The sequence below is a fragment of the Fusarium musae genome, chromosome 10, assembly GCF_019915245.1.
Source record: "Fusarium musae strain F31 chromosome 10, whole genome shotgun sequence".
NCBI lineage: Eukaryota > Fungi > Ascomycota > Sordariomycetes > Hypocreales > Nectriaceae > Fusarium > Fusarium musae.
This window is the reverse complement of record NC_058396.1, coordinates 1,756,211-1,776,044: the sequence shown is the minus strand read 5'-3', so window position 1 is coordinate 1,776,044 and position 19,834 is coordinate 1,756,211. Positions and strand designations below refer to the sequence as shown.

General features: G+C 35.7%; 6 protein-coding genes across 6 annotated transcripts; 4 read left to right on the top strand and 2 right to left on the bottom strand.

Moving 5' to 3' along the window:
* Positions 1-8,036: 8,036 nt before the first annotated feature.
* On the top strand, positions 8,037-8,600 carry J7337_012772 (uncharacterized protein; the record flags this gene model as incomplete). Its single annotated transcript, XM_044830275.1, has 1 exon — positions 8,037-8,600. One exon carries the CDS (start codon positions 8,037-8,039, stop codon positions 8,598-8,600), a length of 564 nt encoding a protein of 187 aa, XP_044675191.1.
* Positions 8,601-10,980: 2,380 nt separating this feature from the next.
* Positions 10,981-12,451, top strand: J7337_012771 (uncharacterized protein; the record flags this gene model as incomplete). Its single annotated transcript, XM_044830274.1, has 3 exons — positions 10,981-11,071; positions 11,140-12,053; positions 12,107-12,451. 3 exons carry the CDS (start codon positions 10,981-10,983, stop codon positions 12,449-12,451), a joined length of 1,350 nt encoding a protein of 449 aa, XP_044675190.1.
* A 120-nt stretch (positions 12,452-12,571) lies between these two features.
* J7337_012770 (uncharacterized protein) lies at positions 12,572-13,657 on the bottom strand (the record flags this gene model as incomplete). The annotated part of the gene is made up of 1 exon (XM_044830273.1): positions 12,572-13,657. The coding sequence occupies one exon, from the start codon at positions 13,655-13,657 to the stop codon at positions 12,572-12,574; it is 1,086 nt and encodes a 361-aa protein (XP_044675189.1).
* Positions 13,658-14,256: 599 nt separating this feature from the next.
* Positions 14,257-16,608, top strand: J7337_012769 (uncharacterized protein; the record flags this gene model as incomplete). Its single annotated transcript, XM_044830272.1, has 4 exons — positions 14,257-14,415; positions 14,463-14,774; positions 14,835-15,305; positions 15,358-16,608. 4 exons carry the CDS (start codon positions 14,257-14,259, stop codon positions 16,606-16,608), a joined length of 2,193 nt encoding a protein of 730 aa, XP_044675188.1.
* A 115-nt stretch (positions 16,609-16,723) lies between these two features.
* J7337_012768 (uncharacterized protein) lies at positions 16,724-17,557 on the bottom strand (the record flags this gene model as incomplete). Its single annotated transcript, XM_044830271.1, has 1 exon — positions 16,724-17,557. One exon carries the CDS (start codon positions 17,555-17,557, stop codon positions 16,724-16,726), a length of 834 nt encoding a protein of 277 aa, XP_044675187.1.
* A 546-nt stretch (positions 17,558-18,103) lies between these two features.
* J7337_012767 (uncharacterized protein) lies at positions 18,104-19,754 on the top strand (the record flags this gene model as incomplete). Its single annotated transcript, XM_044830270.1, has 5 exons — positions 18,104-18,264; positions 18,317-18,450; positions 18,501-18,624; positions 18,672-19,295; positions 19,346-19,754. 5 exons carry the CDS (start codon positions 18,104-18,106, stop codon positions 19,752-19,754), a joined length of 1,452 nt encoding a protein of 483 aa, XP_044675186.1.
* Between the last annotated feature and the right edge of the window lie 80 nt (positions 19,755-19,834).

The following is a 19,834-nucleotide window of genomic DNA, read 5'->3' as shown; positions in this document are numbered from 1 at the left end:
ATATATTATTTATTTATATAAAGGTATAATATAAGTAAATATAAATATATAAATATAATTAAAAGCTTTTATAAAGTAATTAAAATAAATAATATTTAGTTAAAAAAGGATAATATAATAATATAATTATAGTTTAATCTAAGTTATAAATATTTAATCTAGTATCTGTATTTATTAAATTATTTAAAAATATATTTTCTTTTTTTTCTTTTTCTTTCTTTTTATTTTCTTTTTTTTTTCTTTAATTATATCCTAACTTTTTAATAAAATAGATTTTTTAATAATATTAGAATTTAAACTATTTCTATTTTTAGTTATTATATTATTAGCTATACTAAATTAAGATTTAGAAGGACTAGAAGTAGCTAGAATAGCTAAATAATCTTTAAAAATAAAATATAAAATAAGAAATTTATTTTTATTAGCTTTATAATAATTTATTATAAGTATATTATATAGAATTCTTTCTTTTTATAAGTAAATATTAATCTTATTTATATTATTATTTATATTATTATTATTATTTATATAAAACTCTTTATTACTATTATATTTACTATTTATATTAGTAGTAAAGCTAGAATTTATATTATTATTTATATTATTATTTATATTATTATTTATATTATTATTTATATTATTATTTATATTATTATTTTTATATTTATTAAATACTTTTTTTAAATAATTAATATTTAAGTTTATTATATTATTAGAAAATCCTAAATCTTTAAAAATACCTATTTTAAAATATAGATTTAAAATAGTAATTAAATAAATATCCTTTAATTTATTTATATTATTAGTATTTTTAATAAGATAATAATTTAATAACTTATTATAAGCTTCTTTTAAGCCTAAAGTAAGAAAAGGATTATTATTATATTTATATTTAAATTCTTTTAACTGTTTTAATAATCTATTAATATACGGAATTATATAAAATATAGTTAGATAATTATAAGCTTGTAGTTTAATAGTAGGCTTTTTAAAAACTTTTAAAATATCTCTAATTATAGTTAAATATTCCTACTTTATAGTAGTTTAAAAGTAAAGAATAATAATAAGGAAAAGACTATAAGGGATAATATTTCTTAATATATCTTTAATTATAAGCTTTATATAACTAGCTATAAAGGTCTAATTAAAATAAGGTCTTTATTATTAGATAGAGAATTAAGTAATTAGTTTAATAGTATTAGATATAAGGATAAAATATATAAAATTTAGTCTAAAAAGGCATAAAGAAGCTAAAATCCCTCTTAAGGTCCTATCCCTTTATATCTGTTAAGACAGACAGTCCTCTATTTTTACTAATAAGGCTAGACCTCTTACCCTAAGCTATATACCTTAACCGTTACAGTAGTTATATTAAAAGTATTTAAATTTAAATTAGTTTTTTCCTTATTAGGTAAATTATTAGCTAAATTTAATATATAATTAATTTTAGCTTTAAAATATATTATTCTATCTAGTATATTATAAGTAAAAAGCTACTTTATTAAGTTATCTTTAATTAGCTTTTTAGGACTTAAATTAGTATTATTTTTTAATTTATTTTCTTTAACTAATTTATTAAAATTATTCTTTAAATAGTAATTATAAGTAAATACAGTAATTAAATTTCTTATAGTAATAGGTAAAGGCTTATATATATTATATAAATTTAAATTAATATTATTATCTTTTAATAAGTTATTTATATTATTATTAAATTTATTAGTATTATTAATAGTAAAGAAAGTATAATATAAAAAGTTATTAATTATTAAATTTAAGATATAGGTAAAATACCTTATATCTATTATATTTATATTATATTTATTATTATAATTTTCTTTAATTAAATTTATTAAAGAAAATATAATAAAAGTATTATCTCTAGTAATAGCTAATATATTTTTCCTTATATTATATTCTTTTAATAAATTATTAAAATAATTATATAAAATAGTATTATTATAAGAAATAGAAGAATTTAAAATTTTAAAGCCTATTAAGTAGCTTTTTAATATAAACTTATTATTATAAAAATATATAGTTATTCTTAAATAATTATTATTATTACTAGACTTTTATTTATCTAAAGTTAAAGAAAATTTACTATTATTATTATTTAATAAAGCTTTAAGTTTATTAAATTCTATAATATAAAAAGAATTTAAAAATTCTATAATATTATCCCTATTTATAATAGGTAAATCATCTTTTATATATTTTAAAAGATTTTTAAAAGAAGGACTATTAACTATATTAAAAGGTAAATTATTAAAAATTAAAAATCTTAAAATTAATTCTTTATATTCTTTTATACTAAAAGAAATAAAACTTTTTTTCTTTCTTATAGGAGTATTTAAATATATATTTAAAGTATTATTACTATTTATATTATTATTATTATTTATATTATTATTTATATTATTATCTATATTATTATTTTTATTTTTTATTTTTATATAAGCTTTTTTATATTTATATTTAATATAAAAAGTAAAATTACTAGAATTAATAGGCTATTTAGCTATTTTATTATATTTATATAAATTATATTATAATTTAACTTCTTTATAGTTTTTTTTTTATTATAAGGTAATAATTCTTTATTAAATAATCTATATTTAAATATAAAAGTATTATTTTTTAAAAAAGGAAGTATAAAGTTTTCTAGTTTATTATCTATTTTATATTATATAATAAGCAAAGGAAATAGTAGTTTTTTTTAAGTTTTTATAGATTTTATATAATATAATAAGTAAAGGAAATAGTAGTTTTTTTTTAAAGATTTTTAAGGATTTTATATAATATAATAAGTAAAGGAAATAGTAGCTTTTTTTAAGTTTTTATAGTATTATATAATATAGTAAGTAAAGAAAATAGTAGTTTTTTTTAAGATTTTTAACAATTTTATATAATATAATAAGTAAAAGAAATAATAGTTTTTTTTAAAGATTTTTAAGGATTTTATATAATATAGTAAGTAAAGGAAATAGTAGTTTTTTTTTAAGTTTTTTAAGTATTTTATATAGTATAATAAGTAAAGGAAATAGTAGTTTTTTTTAAGTTTTTATAGATTTTATATAGTATAGTAAGTAAAGGAAATAGTAGTTTTTTTTAAGTTTTTTAAGTATTTTATATAGTATAATAAGTAAAGGAAATAGTAGTTTTTTTTAAGTTTTTATAGATTTTATATAGTATAATAAGTAAAGGAAATAGTAGTTTTTTTAAGTTTTTATAGATTTTATATAATATAATAAGTAAAGAAAATAGTAATTTTTTTTTTTAAAGATTTTTAAAGACTTTATATATAATATAATAAAAAAAATAGTTTTTATATAATATATAATATAAAAGTAAAAGGTTAATATAATATATAGGTATTAAATAGCTTATATAATATAGTAGTACTTTAATATTTAGTAAAAGGAAAGGAAAAAAAGAAAAGGTTATTCTTTATATAAAAAATACTTAAATTTTTTTAAGCTTCTTTAAGTTTCTATAGCTTATAAATCCTATATTAGTAATTATATATATTAATAATATAATATACTAAAAATAGATTATATTAGTAAGCTAGAAATCTATAGAATTCTAAAGAAATTCTAAGAAATTCTATATTAATAATATATTTTTCTTTTTATTTTTACTAGTTTTTACCTATTTCTACTAGCTTTTATTACTTATAAATCCTATATTAATAATATATTTTATTATTAATTATCTTCTTAAAATAGAAAAGTATATTATTAATATAATATATATTAGTTAATATATAGAAATTAAAAGAATTTTATAAAAAACCTTTACTTTTTTATAAATATCTCTTTTCCCTTTTTTTTTAAACTATAGTTTTTAGTTTTTTAAATTAAAGAAAAATCTTATCTTAATTACTAAGTACTAAATACAATTACTAAGTACTATTTTTACTACTATAAGCCTTAATAACACTATATTTATTATTAATTATATAAATAATAGTTTTTTTATTAGCCGGACTAAGCTAGATAATACTATAAAGGCTATTATTAATAATTATAAGGAAAAAACCGATATTTCCTCTATTAAGCTAGTTAAATATTTAAATCAGCTTAGGATTATTTATTATTTAAATCAGTTAAAATACTATAATAATATAAAATTTAAAAAGTAAAAAAGTAAGTATTTATTTTTATTTTTATTTTTTATATTTTTATATACTAATATATTAATAAGACTTATTTTTCTTAATAAAGGTATTAATTTATACTATAAAAATGCCCTTAAGACTTTATACTAGCCTTTTTATTATAAAATCTAATATTTAAACTATTATATTATTACTTTATCTATTATATATAAAGACTATAGTAAGTAAAAAATTTTTTTTTTTATTATATATAAATACTAACTTTCCTAAGTATTAATTAGCTATATTTACCCTTAATTTATATTCCTTATATTGCTTTATATTACCTTATAACCTAATCTAATCTATTACTAACCTACTAAGCTAGCTTTAGCCTACTAATATTTATAGTTTTTCCTCTAATACTAAAACCTTTATTTTATAATTTACCTTTTTACTTCTTTTTTCCCTTTTACTTCCTTTCTTTTACCTTATAATAGCCCTTAATTCCTATAATATAATATTTATACTATTAATTTAATTACTTTAACTATATATTTTAACTCTATAAACTATACCTAATATTAGCTATTACTACTGCCTAATCTAATAGCTATAATAAAGGCCTATTACTTTATTAATAAGTCCTGATCCTACTTTAAGCAATTAGTTAGGTCTTTTAAAGCCTTTAATTTACTTATAATAGTTAGTATAATAGATATATTTTATATATTTAAAAGCCTTATAATATAATTAAAGATTATAAGATTAATTTACTATATTAGTATTAATTTATTAATATATAGTAAGTCTTTACTTATAATATTTAAATACTAAAAAAAAGTATATAAATTAAAGATATTATTAATATTAAAATTATTAATATTAATTAGATTACTATTTATATAGGTATTAATTACTATAATAAGATAGTTATAGCTATTAATGCTAATTATATAATATAGTATCTTTAGATAGTCTTTATAGTTTCTAGCTTATTTAGAATTAGGCTTTTAGGATTAAAGCCTTAGTATTAATTACCTTAACTAGGTAATAATAAAGAAGGCCTTTAGCCTACTAAGGTTAGGGAAAATATCTTTTTATATTTATAAATTAAGGCTACTTATTTAATTAGATTATAAGGTTAAAGGCAGTATTATATAACTTTAAGACTTACTTTTAAAGTTATTATATTTTTTAGTATTATATATAATACCTTATATATAATATATTAAAAAATAAGTATTATATTATATTATTCTTATTATAAGACCTTATTAGCTATACCTTATATATTACTATAGAGATATTTTATCTTTTTTAATAAATACTAACTTTATTATAAATTTACTAGATAATTTTATTATTAAAAAAGTTATTAATAAGGGTATAATTAAGTATATTAAGGAGAAATATTTAAGAGATTTTAAAATTTCTATTATAAGGTCTATTTTAAATGATTTTTAATTTATAAGAGCTATTAATAAGTATAATTTAAGTTATATAGAAGAGGAAAAAGCTATTACTTTAGAAGATTTTAATTTCTTTTAATAGTATTTTTTAAATATATTTTTTTTATAATTTTTAAAGTATTTTTTAAAGTCTTTAAATATATAATTTATTAAATACTTAAATATATAATTTATTAATTCTTTAAATACTTAATTATATAATTTATTAACTATTTAAATATATAATTTATTAAGTATTTAATTATATAATCTATTAAGTATTTAGTTATATTACTTATTAAGTATTTAATTATATAATTTATTAAGTATTTAATTATATAATTTATTAAGTATTTAATTATATAATTTATTAAGTATTTAATTATATTACTTATTAAATACTTAATTATATAATTTATTAAATATTTAATTATATAATTTATTAAGTATTTAACTATATAATTTATTAAATACTTAATTATATAATTTATTAAATATTTAACTATATAATTTATTAAGTAATTAATTATATATTTATTAAGTAATTAAATATTTTTTTAAATATAGTTTTTATATAATTTTTATATAGTTTATTAATATATATATAGTAATCTTTATCTTTATTAAATTACTATTAATACTACTATTTATTACCTTAGTATTAATTATTATTTTATAAGGCAAATATGCTTAATTAAGCAAATTCTATTTAATTAACTATAGCTTTATTTACTTACTAAAGGGCTCTTTTAACTTTTAAATAAAACTCTTTCTTATATATAGAGTCTTTTTTATCCTATATAATTAACTTTATAGATTTTCCTAGGTAATTCTATTATATATAAACTTTAAATACTGCCTATAATACTTTATAAGCTTACTTACTAGTACTTAACTTATAAATTAGTAAGGATATAGTTTATAAGTATACTAATACTTTAGATCTAGAAGCTATACTTATTCTTTAATTTATAATAATATAAGTTTTCTTTACTTAAGGTATTTAGTTACTATACTTCCCTATTAAGCTACTTTTTATAGAAGGAGTTTCTAGGTAAGTAGTAAAAAAGCTTATACTTAAAAATAACTAGTTAAAGTAACTAGTTATCTATTTACTAACTATAGTTAATAGCTAATACCTATCTAGCTTTTTTTTATACCTTAAATTTAGCTTTAAGGGTTAAATTAGTTTAAAGGAAAGTAATATTATTATTATTAATTAGTTAATTATTATAATAGCTAGTAAGGATAGGCTATAGGTATTATTAAATAACCTTTACTAGTTATATATTAAGTAAATTTAATATTTTAATTATAATTAAGGTTAGTATTATTAATCTTATATAGTTAGGTAAAGAACTTATATTTAATAGAAGCTTAATTAGTTTCTTAATAATTTTATAATTATTAAGATAACTTTAAAGATAGATAGATTAAAAAAAGTTAAAGTTATAGGGAAATTATAGACCTTATTAGTTAAGCTTTTTATAGCTTTTTAGCTAGTTAGGTAATATATTTATCTTAATTAAAGTTACTTAAGATACTATAGCTTAAAGGTAACTTTATTAATTAAGTTTATTAAGATTTTAGTTTAGCTAAAGACTTTATAATTAATACTTTTATAGCTATTATTAAAATATCTAGGTCCTATTTATTAATTATTACTAGGTAAAGGCTATAAAATAGTAATCTTTATTTATTTATTTTTTTAAAAATTTAAATTCTTTTAAAAAAAATTAGTAATAAATCTCTTTTTTTATTACTAATTACTAATATTAACTAAAATTAAAAAAATTTTTAGTAATTAGTATTAGTAATTAATAATAAAAAATCTTTTTAGTTAGTAAATTAGTAATTAGTAAAAAAAATTAGTTAGTATTAGTAAAGAAAATTAGTAATTAGTAATACTAATTACTAACTAATTTGCAGCCCTGGGTTGTTTGATGAGCTGAGAACTTAGCATGCAGGGGGGTTGTTACTGCCCTGATCCTTTGTTATGCGTTATGGTATTAAGGCCTTGATGTCCTGGAACTGATCTGGGTGAAGGATGCAGCGACTGTAAAGTCGGGCATAACGCCCGCCGTCTTTGAACGGGACACAATGAGTTATTGATGCACATAGTCGTGCGGCTGAACACGAGCTACCGAGATGGAGGTCAGACCGATCGTGGCACTAAATGTTTGGTGTTTCGTGAGGGCATTCAGCCTTTTTACGAGGTGCGGGGCCAGGAAATAAGACACAGCCCAAACATTAACTACAATAGGAAGCCCCTTAATCCAGGCTAACAATACTGCCACAATTGTGACTCCTCGCCTTGCCTTGAGACAATCTTAAATACAAAGCCCTTGGAATCCTTCTGGTGGTTCTCGCATCCATCGCAATTGTCTTGAGTAAACTCTCGTTAATAGCCATCCACTCGTTCTTATTTATCCGCTTCAACGACCAATACCAACACTTTACTTTTAATAATACCTCCAATCACAATGCGCTCTGCCATCATCCTCACTGTCGGCGCGACCGTCGTCGCTGCCTCGCACCCCGCTCTCGAGCGCCTCGAGAAGCGCGATGCTAAGGAGTGCGCTTCCGTCGCCTCCAGTATCCTCCCCGACCTCACCGCCATCCCTACTCCCGACTCTTCGCTCGCGAGCTTCCTCGCCAAGCAGACCGATGCCATGACCATGACCGACCAATGTGTCATCCCAGCCGTCACTGGCTCCATGGCCAAGGAGTACACTTCCTACGCTTCCAAGCTCAGCTCTTGGTATATCGACCAGAAGGATGGCATCTCCTCCCTTCTCGAAGCCTGCAGCGACGTCCCTGAGGTCAGCTCTCGCATCGCCGACCTCAAGGAGACTGCCACCATTTGCGATAAGGTCACCTGGGCCAAGGAGACTGGCTCTTCTTCTTCCAGCGGTGATGCTTCCCAGTCCAGCGACGCTGCTGCTTCTAGCTCCACCGCCGACAAGGGTAACGCTGCTGGCGTCAACTCCATCAAGGCTGTTGCCGCCCTCGCTGTCGCTGGTCTTGCTGGTGTCATGATGCTGTAAAAGGTTCATGCCTGATAGGGGGATAATAACGGACAATACCCGTGGGTGATGGCGTCTTGGCTTTTCGATTCATTTGGCCTGGTGTACTGGTCTCTAGTTTTACTCTAGAAATACTCAATACAAGCGTTGTGGCTACTGTAGCCTTTCTATAATTGCCTAACTTCGTTGACCCCAACGTGCTCAAATGTCATTGACACACTGTTTCATTGACGTGCTTTTTGCCGAGCCCTACTCCATCAATGCGCAGCCGAGTGAAGACAGTCTCGGCGGAGGCGCCGATGGCTTGCATTCCCCAGCTGCATTGTTTGCAGATCCACGTGCGTCTCTTGGCAATTGACACGGAATGTCTGCCAAAATTTGGGGTAAAATTTGTTGTTGGAGCCGGGGGTCATTAGCTGCGATTAGACCTCCGCATGGCTGTTGCTGTCTGACCTGTAACTATGGCAATCAACCGGAATGTTTCAGGACGAGATCAGAGTCTAAGCAATATCACTCTCATTACGACCGAAGATAGTTCAGAATTATTTGATTGGAGGTGATAATTAGTGCCGGTCCGGTCTCGGGTTTCGGTCCGTGAATATTGAGTTGCTCATTGACAAGGCCCTCAAATGCGTCTTAAATTATCGAATGGAAGTGCCAGTAGGCTGCTTATTAGATCGTCGCCCATTACATCGCCAGCATACCAAACAATGGGGTCTGACTCTTGTTCTTTTGATATCTCAGAAGAGGCGGGAGATGATAAACAAGTTGCGCTTGAGGAATTCCTGGCAATGTGGGAAGTCTGATCTGCATGGCCGCTAGCGTATTGCGAGCCAAAACAGTACTCATCTTCAAGCTGCGAAATAGGTGTCAAAGGTGATATAATATAGTCCATAGGAGGGTATGATGTCTCTAAGTCTTATTTTACCCGTTAGCAAAGCCTTAGAATGATGCTAGAGAACAGCGTCTCGTGACGAACTTGACTCACATCTAGACTCTTCATCCTTGATCTCGATATCAGATGACGTTGGAGAATATGGATAGCTTAAACTATCGCGCGTGGCCTCAACGAGGGCTTCTTCCTTTTTGGCTTGTTTGAATGCTTTGTTGTCGGCTTTGTTCTTCTTGCAACTATGTTTGTCAGTGATACTGATGCGGTTTGCAGACACTGGAATTTCACTGACGGTGACCGACGAGGCCCTATCACTACACACTCGCACGAGCTCCATTGGCAGTTACTGCAAGGCGACTTTTGCATCACATCGCATCGGACTTTTCGAGACCTGCACGTTAGGCAAGCTCTGCGAGCTCTGCGTTTCCGGCGCCCATTTGTACTCTGGGGATACTGCTGCACTTCAGTTGCTGCTGGGATATCTGCCATGGTGACAGAAAACAGTTTCTCAAGACTTTGCAAGGCCAAAGCAATCGGTTATAACATGCATAAGCCTTACTGCGATATCTCACATATAAAGAAACTCAAAGTTTGGCTGATCTGCAAGAGGTGACGGGTATCGGACCGCAACACGGCATTACACAACCGTGTATAGCCGCGCCGCCCGCATCCCCGCAAACACGCACGTCAAGCCCCGTCCCATAACCCATCCTGCATCTCCCTTATCGAATCAGCAAACCCGTCCAGCCCATAATGTCAGACTCTCACGACGATTCAGACGGGCCTGAGAGCCGTCGCAAGAGAATCCGCCAAGCTTGTCTCAATTGCAGGGAGAAGAAAGTTCGCTGCACGGGTGAGAAACCGATATGTCAGTTTTGTAATCGCCTTGGGCAGCCTTGTGTTTATGCGGAGGATGGGAGGAGTCTCAGAAGGACGACGAATTTGGCTGTTCAGCCTGCTTTGGGAGACGTGCCTGAGGCTATCATGGTATGTGGTCCACTGTTGTTGGGGTGGTGATGCTGACCGGGTAGGATAACATCTCGTCAAGGTTTGCTTCTTTGGAAGATCAGATATCAACGCTGCAAGCTACAGTCGAAAGGTTAGAGCCATTATGTCTTATACAAGTTGGTGACCCCATTCTGATCAGACCATAGACTGCTGCCGCTGGTCACAAATCAACAACCACAAAACAAACGTACTCACTACCAAGCCAACACCCCAGCCCCCGTTCTTCTTCAAACCCCCTCAACCATACAATCTCATAACAGTGAACGTCCTCAACCTAGTTCCCTCCTATTTGCTGCCGATGTCTACTTCCGCTACTGTCACAGCCAACCTTACTCCCTCTTTCACGAACCGACCTTTCGGCAAAAATTAGTAGATGACACGTTGCCAACCTATCTACTCTGGGGGTTCTTGTCAGCGGCAAGACGATACTCATCTCTACCAGTCACTCAAGTTAACTGTTCCGACGATGCATCTAGTTACGCTGCCAAGGCCTGGGAGACCATGGAACTTCCTTGGACTGGTAATGCGCCTCCTGAAAAGATCTTGACAGTCATCCAAACCATCATCTTGATAGTAAGCACTGAGGTTCCAGGTGAGTCAACTCATCCTGAACGACATTGTTCATCACTTGAGAAGCCATTAACAAAGAGAATCGTCTAGCCGGTCTCTGTACCCAAGCTCATATGAAGCAGGGTTTCGCTATTCGGCTTGCCCAGAATAACAAGTTTCACTTGGAACCCGATCCATCGCTACCTCTAGCAGAGCGTGAGGAACGAAAACGAACTTTCTGGTCACTGTATCTCCAGGATAAACTTATAAGCCTTTCTCGTGGACGCTTCTCCGCCATTCGGGACGAGGAGTGCAAGATATCTTTACCATGCTCCGAGGACGCATTCAAGGAGGGCCGCGAAGAAAAGACACCCTTTCTCGACGAGCTGACTGGTGATTGCGTGGAACAAGAAGCTATCGACGGATGTTGTTCACTTGGTCTGATCAATGTAATGGCATCTATCCTTGGCCGTGTCTCGCATTACGTTCTGCATGATACTCAAACATCTCACACGGGACTTCCTTGGTCTTCAACAGCGCCTTACGCCACTTTATCATCGGCATTGCTCCAAGCAGAACACTACTTTGGAATGAACGAAGACCCGACAGAAAGTCTCAAGCAACGATGCACGGTTGATGATGTCGTTGATCAACTACACGCAAGCTCCTTTATCTTCGCCAAGGCTATGTTCCACTTGTCTCACTGTCTACTTCATCACCCATTCTTAATTCAACAACGGCTTCAGTCCGGTAAACAAAAAGCGCCGTCAATGTTCATGAAGACGGCCTGGGAAAAGTGTAGGACTCATGCGAAGAGTATCACGGATCTACTAGATATGAAGAGCCAGAATGTGCCTATACTAACCTCTATTTATGGATACTGTATCATGGTTGCTGGTACAATCCATGCTCTGTCTTTGAATGATGAGAGAGATCATATTCGGAAGGAGAGCCAGAAACATTATCGCGCTGCTATGGAATCATTACAAGATCTGTCGTGCTACTGGAACCATGCTGCCTTGATGGTAAGCCCATTATATCATTCACCTGACAAAGACATCTGACCTTATTCTCACAGGTAAAACGACTAGAGAGATTCCATAGTCAATGCGAGACTCGTGGACAAGAGCTTTCCCCCTCAAACGTCGAGCGAACTCCTGGAGATGTTAAAGCTCTATGGCAAAGCGTCGACTACACATCCTTGTCAACTCCAACGAGACCTGGTAGCCCGACACTTGCAGGTCAAACCTCGGTTGAAGCCGATTGGGCTTTATCGACGGACATGTTTGACTTTAGTGGCTTTGGTGGATTTGCAGAAGGTGTTGATGTTTTTAGTATCTCGTTTGTTGATGGCGATATGACTCTTGGCGACGAAATTCCGAATATGGTGCAAAATTGGGCAGCTCCCGAAAAGGCAGATTGATATCGACTTGGAAGATCGGGTACGAGAAAAAGAAGCCATGAAATTTCTATAAATAGTCTCCTATTTCTCGTGGAATCCTGCAGCGTTTCTATCCCGGTGTCAAGCATAACGCGCTAATAATCAATCACTACCAAACACAATGCCGTTCTTTTTCCTCATATCCTCCATCACTGCGAGAACGCTTCGACTGAGTGCCCTCAAGTCAGCTTCTGCTTCCCGATCACTCTCTTTAATGATACGCCCAAGCTCCTTGGCCTCCCAAGTCAAGTTCAACATATCTGTATACTCAGGGCTAGTATCTCCTAGCTCCTCAGCCTCTTGTGATCCTCTTGGAAAGAACTTCATAGTGCAAATATCTGTGACGTTGGAAGCCTGACCACCAAAGATCTTGATGGTTCCCTTCTCACAGTAGATCTCGGTTGGTGCATGCGAGTCATAAATCTTGCTTGTGCGGGCCGATAGTGTAAAGCTCTGCTGGTGCTTTGAAGACTCGGGCGTGTATTGGAACACAATGAGACCACCGCCATCGACACCTGTCTCAAGAATAACGGGGAAATATGCCTGAGATGAGGGCTTGCCAAAGAGCCTGACAGCAAATGTGACAGGATAGCAACCCATATCCCATAGACAGCCTCCGCTGAACTTGGGGGATGCAACGTTTGGAACGTTGCCTTCTGTGATGTCTCCGAATAATGGGGAATACACTGCCATTGAGAGGCTTGCGCCATAAACCTTCCCAAACTTCTCCATCCTAGTCTTCTCGTCATCAAGTAGCCCTTGAAGCGTCTTGAAGTTGGGCTCTTGAATATGACGATAAGCCTCTAAAATGAAGAGACCTTTTGAGTCGGCGAGCTTGTAAAGAGCTTCAAGCTCTTTCATGTTGGAGGCGAAGGGCTTTTCCATGACGACATGTTTACCAGCATTCAGAGCCTTGATGCCCTGTTCATAGTGCAGCGAGTTGGGTGATGCGATGTACACGACATCGATATTGGAGCCTTTGGACAGCATGGTGTCCAGGTCATCGTAAGCTTCCACTCCAGAAGCATCTTTGATTGAGGGAGTTTCAGAGATGAAATTATTTGCTGTATCGAGCTTTCTTGAATATACAGCAGTAAGGGTAAATAGCTTGCTCTCATGGCATGATTGCACGAAAGAGTTGGTGATCCAGTTCGTCCCCACGACAGCGAGACCAATTGGAGAAGACATGGCGAACGAGTTAATGCTGAACCTTGATTGAATGGAAGTATTATTTACAGAAAAGCTGAATGTGAGAGCGAAAATCTGACTATCTTATAGCTGTATGTACGTGACATCATGGCGCTGACGGTGAGAAGTCCGCAACCTGAAAATTGACATTCGGGAGCCCATTTGGCGGCACAGCATTTGGAGTGTTGCCTCAATCTGGCAATTGTCGGCGAGTCTAAGGGAATAAGGGCGGAAGAGTGCATTAGTGGATTACGTGAGGTGAATCTGTCGCCCATCTACTATTTCCTTCCCTGCAGAACATCGACGAGACGAGATATCGCATCGACGTAATAAAAGGTGATGCCGAATGACCCGATTGCATTACAACGCGGTATCTGTCAAAACCATGTCAAAATTGCCGAGGCGTAGCTGATTGGCTGGTGTATCGAAACCTCTTAATGCCGTGACCGGGGTCGTATAAGAGCCCGAGATACCGAGTTTATCACGTCACGGAAATACCGACACCTGGAGATTTCCAACTCTTACAATACTTCTACATACAATCTGATATAACCCACTCGCGAGATTACCGAAATACTGAAGAAAAGAAGTCAGTCATCATGAATGGCGGGTCGGATTTCCAGCAGCTTCAGGACTCGCCTTATCATTCCGATGCCTCCGCGCCAGCGCCCAAAACACCTCGGGTCTTGGCGTGCAACCACTGTCAGCATCGCAAGGTGAAATGCAACCGAGTATTTCCTTGCAACAACTGCATAAAGGTAGATTCTTAAGCTCTAGCGGGTGTTACTGAAGCTGACACGCCCAGGCCAATGTACCATGCGTGCCGTCAACGCCTGCTCCAGCTCGCAAGAGAAGAGCACCAAATGCGCTGCTACAAGAGAGAATCAAGAACCTCGAGGCGCTGTTGGAGCAGTATACCTCTCAAGACTCACCCAAGCATAGTTCTGACACAAATGGATTGACTCCCCATGATCCGATGGAAATATCTGCCAGGTCTTCACCGGCTCAATCTAATGGACATGGCGCTCAAACTCCAACTGGTCCTGGCAAGTTAGTAGTCCGAAACGGCGGGTACAAATTCCTCGATAGCTACATCTGGGGCAGAATACACGAGAATGTCCGACATCCCTTTCCGATATACAGTTCATGAGTCTCTTTGCTAACCGCCGGTGCATAGATCTCAGAAATGCGTCATATTCTTGATGAGGACACGTCAGATGAGGAGACCTGCTATGGAATCGATTCACCCGCTCCTCACGAGGACGATGACCTTCTTTTAGCCAGGACCTCCGCTCTGAATATCAATGATCAAGCTCCCTTGCCTTTCCAGATCCTTCGCTTATGGCAAGTGTTTCTCGAGAGAGTCAATCCTGTAACCAAAATGATACACACCCCAACGACAGAGCATTTGGTGATTGGTGCAATGACAAACCACTCCGATATATCGCACAAGGACCGAGCGCTGTTATATGCTATCTATCTTGTTTCTGCCGTCACTTTGACGGGAGAGGAAGCCATGACGATGTTGGGCTTGCAGAAGGATGAAGCGTTGCAGATATTCACCCAAGGCTTGAAGATGGCGTTGAACAAGGTCAACTTTCTCAGGAATTATGATATGGTCGTTCTTCAAGCTCTGGTTCTATACTTGGTAAGAATGGAGATACTGGCCATGATGTACTATATAGCTAATCATTTCACAGATCGCTTTACAAGGCCGCAGCAATCATGACGCTGTATGGGTTCTCAGCGGCGTCGTCATTCGCATAGCTCACAAGATGGGCGTGCACCGCGATGGCGAGGCACTCGGCCTGACGCCTTTCGACACAGAGATGCGTCGTCGAGTATGGTGGCGAATCATCATCCTGGACTGCATGTACGCCGCAACATCTGGAATGAACCCAACGCTGTTGCCGCTGGGTTGCGACACCAAGCTTCCCCATAATATCAACGACTCGGACTTTTCCCCAGAATCAAAGGTGATCCAGAATAAGCAGGGTACCACAGAAATGGCCTTTGCTCTCCTTCTGTATGAGATCGTCCACTTCGTCAAAGATCACCAGATGTCCGATTTCGAACACCTTCTGCTAGGAGGTCAAGACGTCGAGCCTGGAACGCCTGAATATGACCTCTATCATGAGTCATTGGATAAGCTGAAACTTCTAGCTGATGAATTTGACAAAAAGATGAGTGAGGCTGAGGAAAAGTACTGTGATCCGGCAGGAGGTCCTCTTCATGTCTTCGCACTGGCGTTCAGACCTCATATCTTGCGAGAAGTCAGAACGATGGCGACACCGATGGAAAAAACGCCAGAATGGGGGACTGAAGTAAAGAATTCTCACGATAACTTCTTTCGAATCTGGCTTGCGCACAATGAGAATGAACAGGCGCTTCATGATCTGATAGCGAATGGTCCTTTTGCGTACTCATCAAAGTCGCATTTTCACTTCGATTCACTCATCTTTCTCGCCGGACAGCTGGTCCATCGCTCACCAGTTGGATCTTTTACAGAGCGTACGTGGAGCCTTTTCGATAGGTTTTACAACCATCATGAAGAGCTTTGGAATCTATCTCAGCATAAGAACTTCCAGCTCGCGAGATTGTTGCTCAAAGCTTGGGAACCACGCCAAAGGGCTCTGGAGCAGCTTGGGACACTTTTTGAGGTTCCTGAATGTGTGCAGAAACTTCGGATTGCTGTCTTGCAGGCTGGGCTGTCATGGATGAGTCCTAGAGAGATGCCCTTCCAGCCCACGAACGGTGGTGGCCTAGGAGGTATGGATCAGATGCAGATGGGCACAAGTGGGAGTGTCTCGTCGGATATGTTTCAAAGCCCGACTATGACTAGCGACTGGTCCATGGCTGGCAATCTCCCAGCCATGGACAGTGTGGATACGCAAACGCCGCAGACACCAGTTCTTCCATTCTTCGGCTTCTTCAACAGTACCACATGGTAGAGTTCACGTTTCTTGGGTAATATGCACAGGACTACGGGTATGTAGGAGTTCCGAATTCACAATGGATAATAAATAATTGTATTCTACTTCACGCAAGTTAAACGCCTTCATCAATTTACCCATCGATCAAGTTCACAAAATCATGAGGAAGAAGCTTCTCTTCAACCCAAGCTTTGATGCCTTCAGCAAACAATTCCGGAAACTGCAAATTCCATGCATGAATTGCCCCCTTGATAAGAATCGCGGTACTCTTCTTTCCATCATCGCGCCCCTCGTTGCGAAATGTCAGAGCCATTTCCTTCGCTCCGTCAAAATCATCACCTTGATCTCCAGCGGCTGCCAATATTCGCTTATCCTTCTCAGCAACTCTTTTGACGTCTTCATGCTGCCACTTAGCAAGCCCGGCGTAAGCGTCATTGACCAAGCTCCAATCATTATTAGTAGCGATTTCGTTCTGAAGCTGGGTGTGATCCTTGAGACCCTTCATCCAGACGCTGAGAGTGTAGAAACCACTATTCATAACGAATTTGAGACCGTAGTGGAGGAGGCTGGGTCTTTCCGCTGCCCAGACTTGCCATGGCCGGAATGGGGTTGAGCCAGTGACGAATGCTGATTTAACGAGGTCTGGATGTCGGCGGATTAGTTCCATCGTGGTGAAGCCGCCCAGTGAAAGGCCGACAACGTGCGCTTGTCCATCGTGGGCATGTTTTCGGATGAGATGCGCGACAGAGTCTGCGGCGAGCTCGATTGACCAGGGCCCTATGTCTCTCGATTGAGAGTGTTTTGGGAGATCTGGGACGATGAGATGGTAGTCGCTGAGGTGGGGAGTAACATGCTCCCATTCGAGGTTGCAGCTAAAGAGACCGTGGAGTAGGACGACTGTTGTCGGGGAAATGTCATTGTACGACTTGAAGAAAAGGTCTTGTGAGGGTTTAGATGTTTGTGACATGTTTACAGAGATGAAAGATTATCTGCAGACTGTTATTCACTCAGAATACGGGGGTTGTAAGGGAGGACTTCAGCTGAGCTGCACCATTGAATTGAGTCGGCTAAGATTTATCCGAGCGGCATCGCGCTTGTGCTTGTTCTGTCCTGGACAAGCTTGCCTGGGCATAGCTCAAAATGGCCTCCGGCGAGAATGAGTCTGCAGGTACCAAAGGAAATATGTAAATTGTTAAATCTAAATTTAACTGCAGGAGGATAAGAAATGCAGGGGTTAAGCAATGATAATCGTAGTGGACATGACACTCTGGCCTCAACACTGCCAACAGCATGTTATGTCATCCAATACCTGGAAGGATTCATAGGGTCGCTTGCGCGTCTTCGCGTTTACCAACACCTTCAGCTAATTAAAATCGTCCGATCAATCTTCACGCGTCCAAGATCTTTTTTCTTTTTCTCTGCTTGACTTCTTTACTCTTGCAATGAAATTATTCGCAGTGTCTTTTTGATGATGCAGCGTCGTACGAGTCGCAGTCAAGAACCGAGCTACGAAATGGCCGCAGCGCCTAAACCCACTAAAACAACACTACATAACAAAGGATCGACGCCAATTCTCCATAATGCGGCGGCCTCCTCCCCTGAAGCAGATCCGGAGGAAGACAACGACGGTAAGAAATATCTTACAGGTTGGAAGCTTCACTCTTTGAGCGCAGCGTAAGTCAATTATGAAAACCCAAATTCCGGTGATTTAAGCTTATCGTACTAGGCTTTGGATTAGTCTCTTCTTATCAACGCTCGAGACCACAATCGTCAGTACATCGTTGGTCTCTATCACCAATGCCCTCAATGGCTTCATTCTTCGCGATTGGATCGTCACATCATATTTGTTGACATACACCGGTGCGCACATTACTCTTTTATTGTAAGAAATCTTTTACTGACGCCTGCAGGCTTCTTGACTATTTATGCCAAGCTGAGCGATGTTTTCGGGAAGAAGACAATGCTTCTGCTTGCGTTACTCATTTTTACACTGTTTTCTGGTCTTTGTGGTGCTGCAAACAATGTCGTTGATCTGTAGGCAATATTCATACCTAGCCTGTTGTCTTACTAAGAGCCTCCAGCATCATTCTCCGAGCGTTTCAGGGCATTGGCGCATCTGGCATTTACGCCATGATTCTCGCAATCGCTCCCAGCTTGGTACCGATCAGCAAATACGCAAAGTACATGGGCGTCATGTCGACAGTCTTCATCACCGCAAGTGTTCTAGGCCCTATACTTGGTGGTGTTATCAGCCAGCACTCAACCTGGCGCTGGGTCTTTCTTCTTAAGTACGACCCTGCCTCTTGCTTCCACCATGACATGCTGACACAGGATCATAGTCTTCCTGGAGGAGCCATTGCCTTCGTGATGGTCTGCTTGTTCCTGCCAGCTTCCGAAGAGTCATCTAACCTCTCACTTCTGAAAGTGCTGCGCGCAAAGGTCCGACGCTCGAACTGGGTCCGCATCGATGTGCTTGGAATAATTCTTCTCCTTGCAGCCTCTGTTCTCCTTGTGTTTGCACTCGAGGAGGGAGGTACTCGGTACTCATGGAGCAATGCGATTGTCATAGCCACGTTGGTTCTTGCGGTTGTGTTATTTATCGCCTTTGGACTTTGGGAAGTCTTTGTTGAAAAGTCGCCAAGCAAGCAAGAGCCTGTATTCCCGCCGAGTATTTGCAAGGATAGGATCTCAAGCGCCATGCTGCTGTGAGCTATGCACCCTTCGACCTCTCTCCAACCACTAACTGATCACACAGAACTACCTGTTTTGTCGGCTTCCCATTCGTATCAATGGTCGTTAACATTCCGCAAAGAGCGCAGGCAGTTTATGGAATGTCACCTTCTCGCGCTGGCATCATCCTACTACCTATGATGCTGACTTCTCCTGCCGCAACTGTCCTCTCCGGTTACTTGACTGGGAATGCCAAGGTGCCGCCCGCATATCTGATAATTTTCGCTGCGGTGCTACAAGTTTTGGGCGTCGGTTTGACATGCTCACTGTCTACAGATGCAACCGACATGCCAGATGCTCAGTACGGATATGAGGTGTTGATGGGAGTCGGGTTTGGTATGGGCCTGGCTACCGTCTTGACCTTTGCTAGGGTGGTGGTTTCTGAAGCAAATCTGCGTGAGCGACCTTTTCCCGGTGAGATTTGGGAGTGCTAACTAATTGTATAAAGCTGTGATGATGGGCGCATTGACTCAGATCCGCGTTCTCGGTGGCACAGTCTCACTCGCAATCTGGT